General features: G+C 37.3%; 1 protein-coding gene across 1 annotated transcript; it reads right to left on the bottom strand.

Annotated features, from left to right (window-relative positions):
* Positions 1–461: 461 nt before the first annotated feature.
* On the bottom strand, positions 462–5086 carry LOC149102726 (uncharacterized). Its single transcript, XM_089273539.1, has 3 exons — positions 4949–5086; positions 2319–2797; positions 462–608 (listed from the first exon to the last, which is right to left on the bottom strand). The coding sequence occupies exon 2, from the start codon at positions 2795–2797 to the stop codon at positions 2342–2344; it is 456 nt and encodes a 151-aa protein (XP_089129665.1). The 5' UTR covers positions 4949–5086; the 3' UTR covers positions 462–608; positions 2319–2341.
* Between the last annotated feature and the right edge of the window lie 7727 nt (positions 5087–12813).

Raw genomic sequence — 12813 nt, 5'->3', positions numbered from 1 at the left:
AGATTTCTCGGCTATCTGTTAAAATTCTAACCGATTCCTCGGCTAGTCGTAAATTTTGAAGATGTCAGCCTCAGCTGCTGATTCCAATTTTGACCAGCCATCGGCTAAAACCCCTAAAAACCCTTATTTTACCGAGCTTGTCCAATGAAATAACCTGGAATATCATAATGCTCTGCTATTGGTTGTACAAAAGTCACCAAACAGGGTTCGAATCTTAAGGAGGGCTATAAGAACCTGTAGCTAAAATAGAATTATTGTGCACAAGAAAAGTACCTCCTTCAAGAAACTAAGCGATAGGGTCATTATCTATCGGGGCAGGGAAGAAAGAAGAAACGAACAGCGACGGAAAGAGTTTGATCAGCAAATCCATGATCCTGTCCTTTTTTGGGCCTTCCCTATTTCTTTTCACTCTCAGGACCTCCCAGAAGTTGTGAAAAAACAAAAACAAAAAAAACCACAAATTTATTGCGGACACATCCAGTTTTTTTTATTTCATCTAACAATATCTATTGTCCAATCTATAACGTTTATCTTTCTAAGTTTCCCGATCAAAAGACGAGTATGCATTTCCTCATAATATGAAAATCTCTTGCCTTTTCTTGGTAGTGCTGAAAGAGTAAAAAACCACAAAGATGAAATTCAATGTTTTATCATTGCATTGTATCAGTTTGCTATTAATCAAATATTAACGGCAGTTATGAGAAATTTTATTGATAGGTAAATGTAAACGGCTTACGCTAGACACAAAAACTTCCAAGCTTGATTTTATTTATTTAATTTCGGAACTAAACACTCCGGTTTTTAAGTTTTTAAGTCCTCGGATGGAGAAACAGAAGTACGGTGGCTTTTAGCGATCACTTCTTATTGAGGGTGTTTCATTTCATTTCATTTTATTTATTCATTCCATTCTAAAATTACAAAGATAAACATAAAGTAGACAAGTAACAGGAGAAATGGAAAAGGGCAAAAATATAGCAAGCTAATCAGATGCCCTTATTTAATTGACAGTAATAATTAGGGTAAAAAAGTTAACTTAACATAGGAGAGGAAGAGGTATGAATTAATTAATACTGAGCAAAATAATACTGGAAGAGTGCTTTTTAAAAACGTTTTCTAGTCGCTAAGTTACGTATAGATAAAGGAAGGTCATTCCAATAGTAACATCCAATAACAGTGGGGCAAAATTTCCTTATATTTATTCTGGAGAAACCGGGATTTAAGTGTTGTAGGGATGCACTTCGAGTAACGTAGTTATGTTGCTCAGATACCAGAGATAAGGTGTAATTAGACGGTTTTTCATCAATTAAGTGGTCATATAATAGCTGGTAGGTATACAGTTTAACAATGTCAGGAAGCTTAATAAGACCAAGGTTTACATAATGGGGAGTAATATGATCACGAAGTGGCACATTGTTGATTATTCTAATAGCTTTGTTTTGTAGTCTCACCTATTGTGACAATGCAGCCTCGTAATTATTACCCCACAGTACGCAACCATAAGTTAAATAGGGATATATAAGTGCATAATAAATACTTGTTAGGGATTGGGATGTCACATAGGGTTTTAGTTTTGCAATAACATTTACACTTTTGCTAATTTTATTACTGATATAACCGATATGGTCGTGTCAAGACAGCGAGCAATCAATAATGAGTCCTAAATATTTAACACTGGAAGACTGTTCTAGGTACCGGTCTGCTAGTTTAAGAGGGATATGTAAATTATAATTTCTTTTTTGTCGTTGTTGAAAAACCAGGTATTTTGTCTTACTTAAATTCAAGGTTAATCTGTTTGAGCATAACCATTCATAAATAGCAGGCAATTCAGAATTTATTCTATGTAAAAGTACGTCTAAATCTTTACCAGTCGCAGTTAAAGAAGTGTCATCAGCAAATAGTCTTACGGAGAAGTAGTTGGTTGATTTAACAATATCATTAATATAAATTAGAAAAAGAAAAGGACCTAAAATCGACCCTTGCGGTACACCTGAGCTTATTAAAAGAGATTTAGACTCGATACCATTAACAAATACCTTTTGTTTCCAGTTGCTCAAGTAAGACTTAAACCACTGATTTTCAATGCTTCGAATACCATATGAGTCAAGTTTGGATAACAGAATAGAGTGATTGACCGTGTCAAATGCTTTACTTAAATTAAATGAGGGTATTTTCTCAGTAAGTGAGTCTATACCTAATGGTAGGTACGGAAACACTGCAGACTACTGCTGCGGTGATTCCCATTCTTGAAGCCTTTTCAATAGCAACTTTCTGTTACTAAAAATACTTTCTCGTTTATCTCACTATAAATGATTACTTACCTTTTGTTGTATTTCTGTAGTTCTCATTGAAGTCTTGCGGGCAGCAGAGATTGGTTACTAATTCCTCTTTTGTAAGACGCTATACTTTCACCGTCTTTCCTGATCTGCTTTGCCTGTGTTTGCTGTTGGCGTTTTAAAGCTTTCATTTTCCTTTCGATTAACCGCGGAATGGGCAATGAAGTAAAGTCGCTCTTTTCAACAATCGACCGGCGAGATTCAGGTTGGAATCTTCTTTGTGCTTTTGTGTCTTGCATCCTTTCAGCGGCCAAAGCTGCGGTGTGAATTTCCCGTTTACCAAGCTCTGGAAAGCAGAATGGGTGACATATCAACATGTTGGGTTCACTTTGGCCAACAGTAGAAGCCAGATCACCGTCCAGTCCGCTGTCCTGCGAGGCTGTTGCTGTATCGTTAGCTGAAGTATCAGCTTGAACGCTAGCGGCTATCATCAATAGCAACAACATACCGAATATTCCTCTCATCTGTGGAAAGAAATTTTAAATTTGATAATAACGGTTGCCATTTACTGTCGAAATTGTCAGTTAGTACGATAACTGTATTTTGCATATTGCCAAAGGTTATGACGTCTGTTCTGTTGTTGTTGTTGTTGTTGCCGTCCATCTCTATATACACATTTTTATATTTATAAACAAGTTATATTTATTCAGTTTAGGCAGGTGAAGTAGCCGGAAAAGAGACGCTATGTGAGTTCTATTTTTGATTTTATTTTTATTCTTCTGTATTTTATAATTTTAAAAAATGTAATATGTAACTGATAATGCGAGTAAAGTTTGACGTCATTTTACATGTACGTAACGATCAAAATTCATTTGTGAAAACCCAGTGGGGTTTAAACAACAATTGCAAAAATTACATCAAAGTTAATATGTTAGGTGATGTCAAATTTAATGTTTTCCTTTTTTTTTTTTTTTTTTTCAAGTATTAAGTGTACTGTATAATTTTAGAATTTTGCACAATTTACTTGGATCTTATTAAAAATAGACGAGCAACCACTTTTAGACATATTAAAACAATTAAAACGTTCTCAGGTTGAAAAAAATTGGTCAAAATGAGCTTTCGACTGCCAACCTACAGCCTTTAACGAATGATCAGAAAGACGCGAATAAATGCAGTTGTTAGTTTGAAATTGGAACTTCCAAGAGATTGATAAATTAGCAGGTATTCAAATTAAAACTTTTTGTTGAAGTGCTTCATCTGAATAAATTGACGGTGAACATACAAACGCAGCGTCCAAAAAACAATATTTAAAAAAAGGAAAACAGCCTAGTTTGCTATCAACTTGGGGTGGATAATTGACAGTTATTTCACGAGTGCGTGTTGGATCGCAGTGCACATTCATCTCACATGAACGAGCCAAACAGTTGTTTACAAAAAGGATAACGATTCGACGAGCCTTGTAGTCCAGAACTGCCGACGATTACCTCAGGTGTCAGGAGCAGTTTCGACAACAACCTCCCCCCCCCCGGATAGAATGCTAGTCCATCCGACTCTGAGTAAATCTGTAAATTTTTTAGATGTCAGCTAGCCTCAGCTGCAAATTTGACTAGCTATCAGCTAAACCCCATAAAATCCCTCTTTTTTCTGGGTGTGTCCAATGAAATAATCTGAAATACACTTAAGTAGCAACTGAGACACACTCGTTCTCAGTCTTGTGACAAAAATCCAACAAAAATTGAGGATTATAACTATGTGGGAAAAAATGCCTCTTTACTAATCAGGTCATGGGCTTTCATTTCAGATTGAGGGACGTTCGCGCCCATTGTTACTGCGCATCCTTACTGCGCACGAAATTTACGTCGCAACGTCACGCTACGTCATGCTTCAAGCGAGCGCGGTGAGAATTAAAGAAATGTAAGCAAGTATAGGAATTCACACAGGGTGCGCTAACGTCGCCTACAATTTACTATCTTGGATGCACCATGACCCCCATTTTTCTTTCCGTAGATCAATTTCTTTCCCGATTTTATCCATTTTAAATAAAAAGAAAAAAAAAAAAAAAAACCAGGAAAAGTCAATCCGTAAGAAATTACAAATATTTCGCTTTTTCTGCCCCCGAGTGAGCGAGGATTTCTTCGAATGAGGACGGGCAAGGCTAATATTTATTCTTTTCGTGGGCCTACTCAGAACTCAATGAACGACATCAGTTCAAAAAGTTTAATTAATATAGTTATTTGTGCTGAATTGAGAACGTTCACCTGATCTAAATTTCACTAATGCAGCTTTTTTTAAGGCCGATAGTTGTAAGCTAATAGCGTCTAAAATAACGAAAACCTTTAAAAACGGATGGACTCCAACGCCCCTAATCTCGAAAACGAGCACGGGGACTCCCCATTGTTTTTAGCTCTTTGGCAAAACTTGATCTTTACCTTACTTCATGGTGAGTTTTAAAAAACTCTGTCCGGGGAACCATTTTGGGTGCGAACGTCCTTAAACAACTATTTCTTTTTCTTTTACTTCGTGTAGATTTTGAGAGATGATTGAAATTAAACCTGAACCTTGCAAAGCTGCCATAGACAAATTAAATTGCATTGACACTCGATCGAGAAGATCATTTTGTGGGCCAGTCAAGTTATTGCAGGGAAATAACATCGCAATACGTGAATGAATCTCACCTTATATTAATATGTGACAAAGAATTCCTCGATCCTAGAAAGGAACTTCTTCGGCTATTTCTTTGAATACGTTTGACGAAAAAGCAGCTTTCGGAAATAAATTTAGCCACACTGCAGCTCTTTCGAGGAAAAACGCGCTCTTATATATTCTGTGGCTTCAGGAATGATGTCCTTTTAGCTGACAAAATAGTCTTTGTCTTCGTTTCGTGTGTTTAAAATCATCAACAAAGGAAAAGAAACCGATTTTAAATGTTAAACCCTGAACTGTATTATTTACACCCACTTTGCATTAATCTTCTACAGAATTCTCAGGAAATTGACTTTCTTTGCGAACAATTGCGTTGCATGTTCAGGAAACGAGGGACAATTATCTTAATGTTCAGTTTTCATTTCAAAAGAGTTGTTTTTACGTTGCAGCGCACCAGGAAAAGAATATAGAGAGTAAGCGAAAATTCGAGACTACTTGTATTTGCACTGTCAGTCGAATGGCTCAGTTGCATATCACTTTAGTTCAGTTTTTATCTCCCACAAAGGAGCAAGACAAGACGCGCTAAGAGAGTTGTTTCATCTCTATTTTGTGCAAAAACGCGGCGACTAATTGAAGTAATTATTCGCTACTCGGCTAGTCAGCATCCGTTTACGTAGGTAAGATGCTGCTTTTCCGTCCTTACTCTATTCTTGGATTCATTTTAAACATTCTTAGATTCATTTGTGCAGCAAAGTCAAATTTGTGCAACAAAATGATATTTCTTCTTCTAAAAGAAAAAGGAAAAAGGAAAAAAAAAGACTTGGTTAGATGCTTATGAATGTAACTGAAACTCATTTTAGGGCAGGCTAGTACAGTAAAAAATTGGGTCTTTTACAATATACAGGAAGCAGATTAATTTAGATCCGTTACTACTCTTCTTTCTTTCATGTTTAATTAACCTTTCGTCGCAAGCATAATGCTCTCATCATTTGAAAAATTACTGTTGTGGAAAAAAATCATTCTTTTGAATTAAAATATCACTGAGCTGCAGTCTCCCCGCCTTAGCAGAAGAAAAACTAACAAGAGATACACAAGGGGAGGTTTTCAAAATAAGAGTGTTTGCTTTTCTTTTGTTTTCCATCTTATGCGGCTAAAAATTAATTAAATCTATAGCGGTGTTCTAGGGAGATTTAGCAATGACAATGACAACTCCAAGGATGACGCTTAGAAAAAACAAAATAGATTTATATTTTACCTTTGAATTTCGAAATTATCTAGAACTACTCAGTGAGCCGAGCGGTCTTCAACCCTACTCACGAAAATACGAAAAATATGCCGCCGTGACTTACGTTTCTCAAAATACGTAGAACTTGGTCATTTCACGTTGTTGTTTTGCAGATGACGGTTACGTAATTTACAACTGATGATTTATAACGCGCGTGCACAGCCATTGTTCTACTCATTCAACCTTTTGTTTGGTAACGTTCTCGTTACCGTTTGCTCCCAAACTATTATTGAACGTGGGTTAACACAAAGAACCAAAGAATGAGAAAGTCTGAAATTGCAAATACGTCGGAAGCAAGACGGATACATCAAGATTACAGTCGATGCGCTCTCGTTGCCTGTAGTGTGAACACTGTGATTCTGCGGCAGGGTGCCCTACAATTGGCCTTCACAACTGAATCATTTATGTAATCAAATTTTAAAAACACTGTGTGATATTTTAAGAGTATAGTTTAGTTTAAAAAGTGTTGCATTACGCATAGGAAGAATTTTCTCAGTTTTTAGGCCTTAAAATGAATTTGATAGCGAAAATGCAATTCAAGCTGTAAGAATATTTTCAGACAACGACACCATTGTAACAAAATACGATTTGATCCAGGTGTAATTCACGGGTGTAAATGAAATCTGGTTTGAACAAACAAGCATTGTTCAAAGTGTTAAACGCAATTGTACAATTCTCAAAAATTATACAATAGATCAAATAAAGCAACTAGTGTTTCACATAATGAAGGCAATGGAAGAATACATTTAGGAGCGTAAAGGTAAAGGTAAAGTCTGCAAACGAGCCAAATGACTTATATAACGTTTGTTAACCTTTGTTAGATAACCGTTGTTACCTGTTCCCTTCAAGTAGACGAACGTTCCTACTGCGCCTTTTTGCCATCTTGACAACGAGAGAATAGTTTTCAGAATCGTGTTGCCAGAAACCCAAATCAATGGCCGTATTTATCTATTAAGGACGTTCGCGCGAAAATTTTCCACCATTTTTTTCTGAGACGTTTACCACTGTAAGATGATGAGTTAGTTATGTCAGAAATGTAAAAAAAAAAAAAAAAAAAAAAAAAAAAAAAAAAATGGGGGTTCACTGACTTTGTTTTGGAGAGAACATGCCGGGAAGAACACCCTAAATCTGAAAAAGATCGGGCTTCGTTAGCGAATAAGGCCACAGTGTCTGTAAGCCCAAAAATATTGCAATTATATCTTTGAAGTGAAATGTTCTCTGCCAAATATTGTTTAAGTGGACCTATTAAGTGAATTTAATCAACTGGTGAGGTTCCCTAAAGATCAAGTTCGCATTTCGCGACTATAGTTTTACGCGCCTTGCAGCCGTAAGATGGCAGGGTTCGATGTCCCGTGGACAGAAATCATTAAATTTTTTTAACTTCCCACATTGACTTTTTTGTTCCTTTTTGGACAATGTGGAGATAATTGTAAATAAAATCTGTTTCTGGAAAAAAGGTAGGGGTCACCGAACGTCCAAGGTCGTTAAATCCAGGCAAAGCTATAGCAATGGCCATCTGCCCTATCATTGTTCATTTTATGACTTAGCGCGCGCTCTCTTACATGACGTGGCGTGTGAATTTGCGTGCGCAGTAAGGATGCGCAGAAACAAATAGCGCGATCGTCGTTTAGACGAATAAGGCATCCCAGAAGTATACGTCTTCGTAAATACACGAATGAGAGTCTTTAAGAGACGATGATCTAGATTATCGTCTATTTTGTGAGACTATTGATAGCTTGATTACAACACTTCAGATAAGCTTCTCTATTTTATGCGTCTCGTATTTAGCTGGAAGAATTATTCTCCTTGATCAGGCTTCTCGCCTGAGACGTATGTTGCGCTTGTTTAAAAATGCCAAGTCCGTCTGATGTTTAAGGCGTCTTTTTTTTCCATATTTATCTAGACGTATAACGCGTCTAAGGTGCATTATTCCCCTGAAATAAATGCGTTATTTGTCTAGTACCTGGGTACTTACGGACAATATATGGTTTATCTCACTGACCACGAATGCATCATCAAAAAGTGGGAAGTGTTGCGCATGCTCAATGGGCTGTGAGGAACAATTGTCAAGATACTGAAAAAAAAAAAATTGACCGAAGTTTTCCGAAGATTCACAAAAGTTTCGGGAGATTTCTAATCATTTCCGAAGACGTCCGATGATTTCTGAACTTGGTTGATAACGTAACTAGCGACTGAACCCTTATGAAAAGGGAAAAGATATCGTGTTTCTGCATCCGGGTATTTAGTAGCGTGTGCGCACAAGTGTTATACATCGACTCTAGAGGTGATTTAGTTTTCGGTATAAAACTCTCGTTATATAATATCAAACGTTTGAAAACAAAAAGGAAAAAATCATATATTTATGCTACAGAATGTACCTTTTTTTTAAATTCGTTGTTATTCGTATGGGAGGCGCGGTGGCCTCATGGTTAGTGCGCTCATCTCCGGATCGAGCGGTCCGGGTTCGAGCCCTGGCCGGGGACATTGCGTTGTGTTCTTGGGCAAGACACTTTACTCTCACAGTGCCTCTCTGCACCCAGGTGTATAAATGGGTACCGGCGAGCTTAATGCTGGGGATAACCCTGCGATGGACTAGCATCCCATCCAGGGGGGAGTAGAAATACTCCTAGTCGCTTCATGCTACAGAAACCGGGATAAGCTCCGGCCTGATGTGCCACTTGGCTCGTAAGCAGACTTTACCTTTTACATTTACCTTTAAATTCGTGAACATTGTTCACATAAGTTAACACAGTCGATTTAAGAAAGAGGAAACATGTTTCTATCAAGTACGTTGTAACACCACAAGAGGAGACTTTCTCGAGTGTTTCTTAACTATAAAAAAGGGAAAAATTTGTTCTATCTCTTTCAGAAGACACTGCGACAGAACAAAAGGTTTTGTCAAATAACATATCTCTTTGAGCGAGCTTTTAGCACTTAAGCTGAAAGTAACTGTTTGAAAAAGCATTTGGATAAAAAATAATTATCCAGCTGTACTGTAAATGAAATATTTGACTACCAAATTTCATTCATGAAAGAAAGTGAATATTCTGAATAATTGACGGTTGTAATTTAGTAAGGACAAGTTCGACTGAGGGGACGATAGCTACCATGTATCTTCAGAAAGCTAACCAACTAGAGATTCGCTTCTCTTTTTAAAACTCCTGAAAGGGTAAAGAGTGCAGCTAAAAAACTGTTTCAGTATAGTTAATGCAAATACAATTTCATTAACACCACAAGATTATAGATATAAAATTCTAGGCGTCTATTTCTACATGTTAGTTTGGGCAAGTGATAGTTACAAAATGTAAACCAGTTCAAACCTTTTCTTTAAATCCAAAGAGCTGTCTATTCAAGTAACTTCTACTGAACCACTTGAAATGGAACAGACTTTGTCGATCTTTTCCTTACTCAAACTTGTTCGGCTGGCGAAGAGAAGAAACTTTGAATTGCTCTTAAAGCGCATCTTTTCTTTAATTTAAGCCATTGTATGCTGGTGCGAAAAGAACTGACCTATAGGAAATGAATTCTCGGGGAATCAGTGGTATTTTTAATTTTGATAAGAAAGTAATTAAATGCAGTAGCAGAACAAATACGATCCAGTCTGACGGTCAATACAAAAAATCGCTTCCAAGAAATCTTATATTTTGTCAGTTTTGTTACACTTTCAAAGTCACTTTTGCAAAGAGGTCAAACAATTAAGAAAAAAACCCGAATGTTTTCAGTTACAAAGTTTATAACCCTTAGAATTATGTTTTTAATCTGTTTAGGTTAAAGTTTCCGGAATTAGATGTTTCGAGGCAGAGTTTCAGATATAACCATTAAAATGTTATTCTCAATAGCGAATCCAAACAAGCGAGCGGAAAAATAGACAAATTCAAATAATAAGATGATTAATTAACATCTAGGAGATTATATCCCAAAGAGTCCGCTGTTTGATATTCGACATCCGAAACTGGGGTAGTTTAACTGTAGGAAAAATGTTAGCCCTGTAATTCTCCCTACAACCTGCGCTACATTTCTTCCAATATTAGCTCCGCGTTTTAAGTAGCACATCGAAGACAAAAACACTAAGAGAACTGTCTTCTTCATTAGGGTGCTTAAGAGACCACGCCGGGAAATAATGTTATATTTTACCTACGAATCTCGCGGTACCCTTAAGTCATTTACTTTTTTTATCACTGTCAAAGCACGCAACTGAATCTAGGACATATCGATAACTTCGAAATAAAATTTAAAACATTAGCCGACACGTTCTCCAGACAACGCAGAATTTGGTCATTTTACGTTGTTGTTTTGCAGAGGACGGCAAAGAAATGTACCAAGAGTTATAACGCACTTGCACAGCCTTTGTAAACCTTTTGTTTAGCGACGTTGCCGTTGCCGTTGCCGTCGTGGTTTTCTCAAACTCCCTGTTCCCTTAGCACAAACTCCGAGTATTTACCTGCCTTGTGTATGTGGTTCGTAAAACGTTGCAATGGAGAAGAAGGCAGTTATTAGCAGAACACACGGTAAATATTTTCTTTGACATCAAAGGACAGTCACGCGAACAATACAGGCGGCAAGGTCAAACGGTGCATCTGTACCTTTAGGAACTCGTTACCAGTTAGAAAAAAAATTATTTCCTGATGCCCGAGAACCTCTTTTTAATTCAACACAAACGAGTTATATTCAAAATTGGCTTTAAAGGGAAGTTTTATTTTATTCAAGAGTAAAAGTATTGAACAAGAGAAACCTAAAGCCGGCTGGCAGTTTGATATTTAAGTCTTATCAGAGTAGTTTCTCGTTTTAATAAATCAGCTGATCAAGCCAATTGTATTTGATATCATCTACAAAGTAATAAAAGAAGGTTATCAAAGGTCTTAGCCAAAACAGAATGAGAAAAGTGTCGTAATTAACAGTAAAGCAAGTGAATTTTTTTGTGATAGCTTTTGATATATGCCCTCAGTGAGTTGGCATGCACTTCATGTAGAGTACACTGACCTATATACCTAGTGACCTAAAGATAGTGGAGCATGAAGCAGTAAAATTAACATTAACTGTACTGAAACTAACAAAACATGCTCTATTTCAACGGTTCATTTCAATAACAATGCTTTGTGTGGACAGGTGACAAGGAAGAAGATCACGAACAGGGAACGTTGCCTTCAAGAATCAGAAATCGTCTTTGCCTGATCATTATGGCAAAGTAACGAGTTGAAATCGCGTAACCAAAACACAATGCCTGCTTCTCAAACGGTCATCATTTCCTCTTTAACTGACAAAGAATTGCAAGGAAACCTTTGGGCTAAGTTGTTTTGATCCGGTTTAATCTGGTATTCTAATCGGACTTCATTTACGTAATTCATATTTTGTTATTCAAATGTGGTGGAAAGAAGTGAAGCTAGTGCAGATTAATTGGAAGAAATGTCAATCTGTGTTGCGTCAAATCTTTAGTTTCCTCTTTTTTGTTACTTAAGTTAAACCTTTATCACAAGAGATTAAAATTTTATTGAGTCTATCTCTCGCGTCCCTGGATTGTTACGCAATTTCAGGGATCCAATGGATAGACTAGATGTTCTTGATAGAGGATGTATAGTCGACTACTCAAGCGTTTGTTTTATGTGAACACCTGCTGATCTTTGTTTGGACAGAGAAATCGTGACACATAACTCTGTCATTTTCAGTACTAACAATTAACAACAGGAGCCATTATGGCTACTGTTAACAACTATTAGTATCGAGTAAGAAGTACGTCATTATGACGTCACGAGTACGTACCCCGTGTGTGTAGTAACTATTCGGCTTAGGCAGCTCCCACAATACGCCGGAGAAATTAAAAAACGCAGCTTTATTTCTACGGTTGGGCCGACCGTCCATACTAATCCGAAAACCGGGAGTTTTTCGAAAGCGCTCTTCAGACTAGAAGAATTTGAAAACGCCGGCTTTTCGTTTTCGTGTGGACAGAAAAAAAGCTTTTTGAAAACGATGACGTCATGATAATCACGTGATTTCCCTGACCGAGTTTTCCTCAAACACAAATCCAAAATGGCCGGTGATTGTTGCGTTTTCAAATTTTTCCGGCGTAGTGTGGACGGAAAATATTTGATGCGTTTTCAGAGTGAAACCTCCGTTTCCAAATTCCTCCGGCGTATTGTGGAGGGGGACTCAGATGCACGCGATGTAATTTTTACTAAATGAAGAGTGTGCTACATTCCGCCCTGGAAAGGCTGCTGAGAGCCACTGCACTCGACCAACCCAGAGAAGAAGAGGATTTTCGCATGAAATCACACTTTGCACATCTTGATTTGGTCTCGGGTTAATCTGGTTAATGAACTAAACATATTGAATTACATGCGTCAAATGAATAAGCTGACTTGCGAAGGCCGGCTCGAATGAAACTTAATTGAGATTAAAATTCAGTTAATAACAATACTTTTAACCTACCACGCTTGTCTAATCTAATTCCTGCCTTTAATTCGAAATCGTTCAGTTTGCATTTACGGTGAACATCTCAGTTCAGCTGCCATGAGTATGATACCAGCAGCTACGAGTAAGTGTCTCGTAAAACGACTTATCACCTAACGAGTGATCACGATAACATGGCTAGAGAGAGTTCTAGCCGTTAGTTGGGGA

The sequence above is a fragment of the Orbicella faveolata genome, unplaced genomic scaffold (genome assembly GCF_042242905.1).
Source record: "Orbicella faveolata isolate gen_17 unplaced genomic scaffold, um_ofav_v1 contig_35, whole genome shotgun sequence".
In the NCBI taxonomy this organism is placed as follows: Eukaryota; Metazoa; Cnidaria; class Anthozoa; order Scleractinia; family Merulinidae; genus Orbicella; species Orbicella faveolata.
Note: the sequence above shows the minus strand (reverse complement) of the source record. Positions and strands in the feature narration are given on the sequence as shown.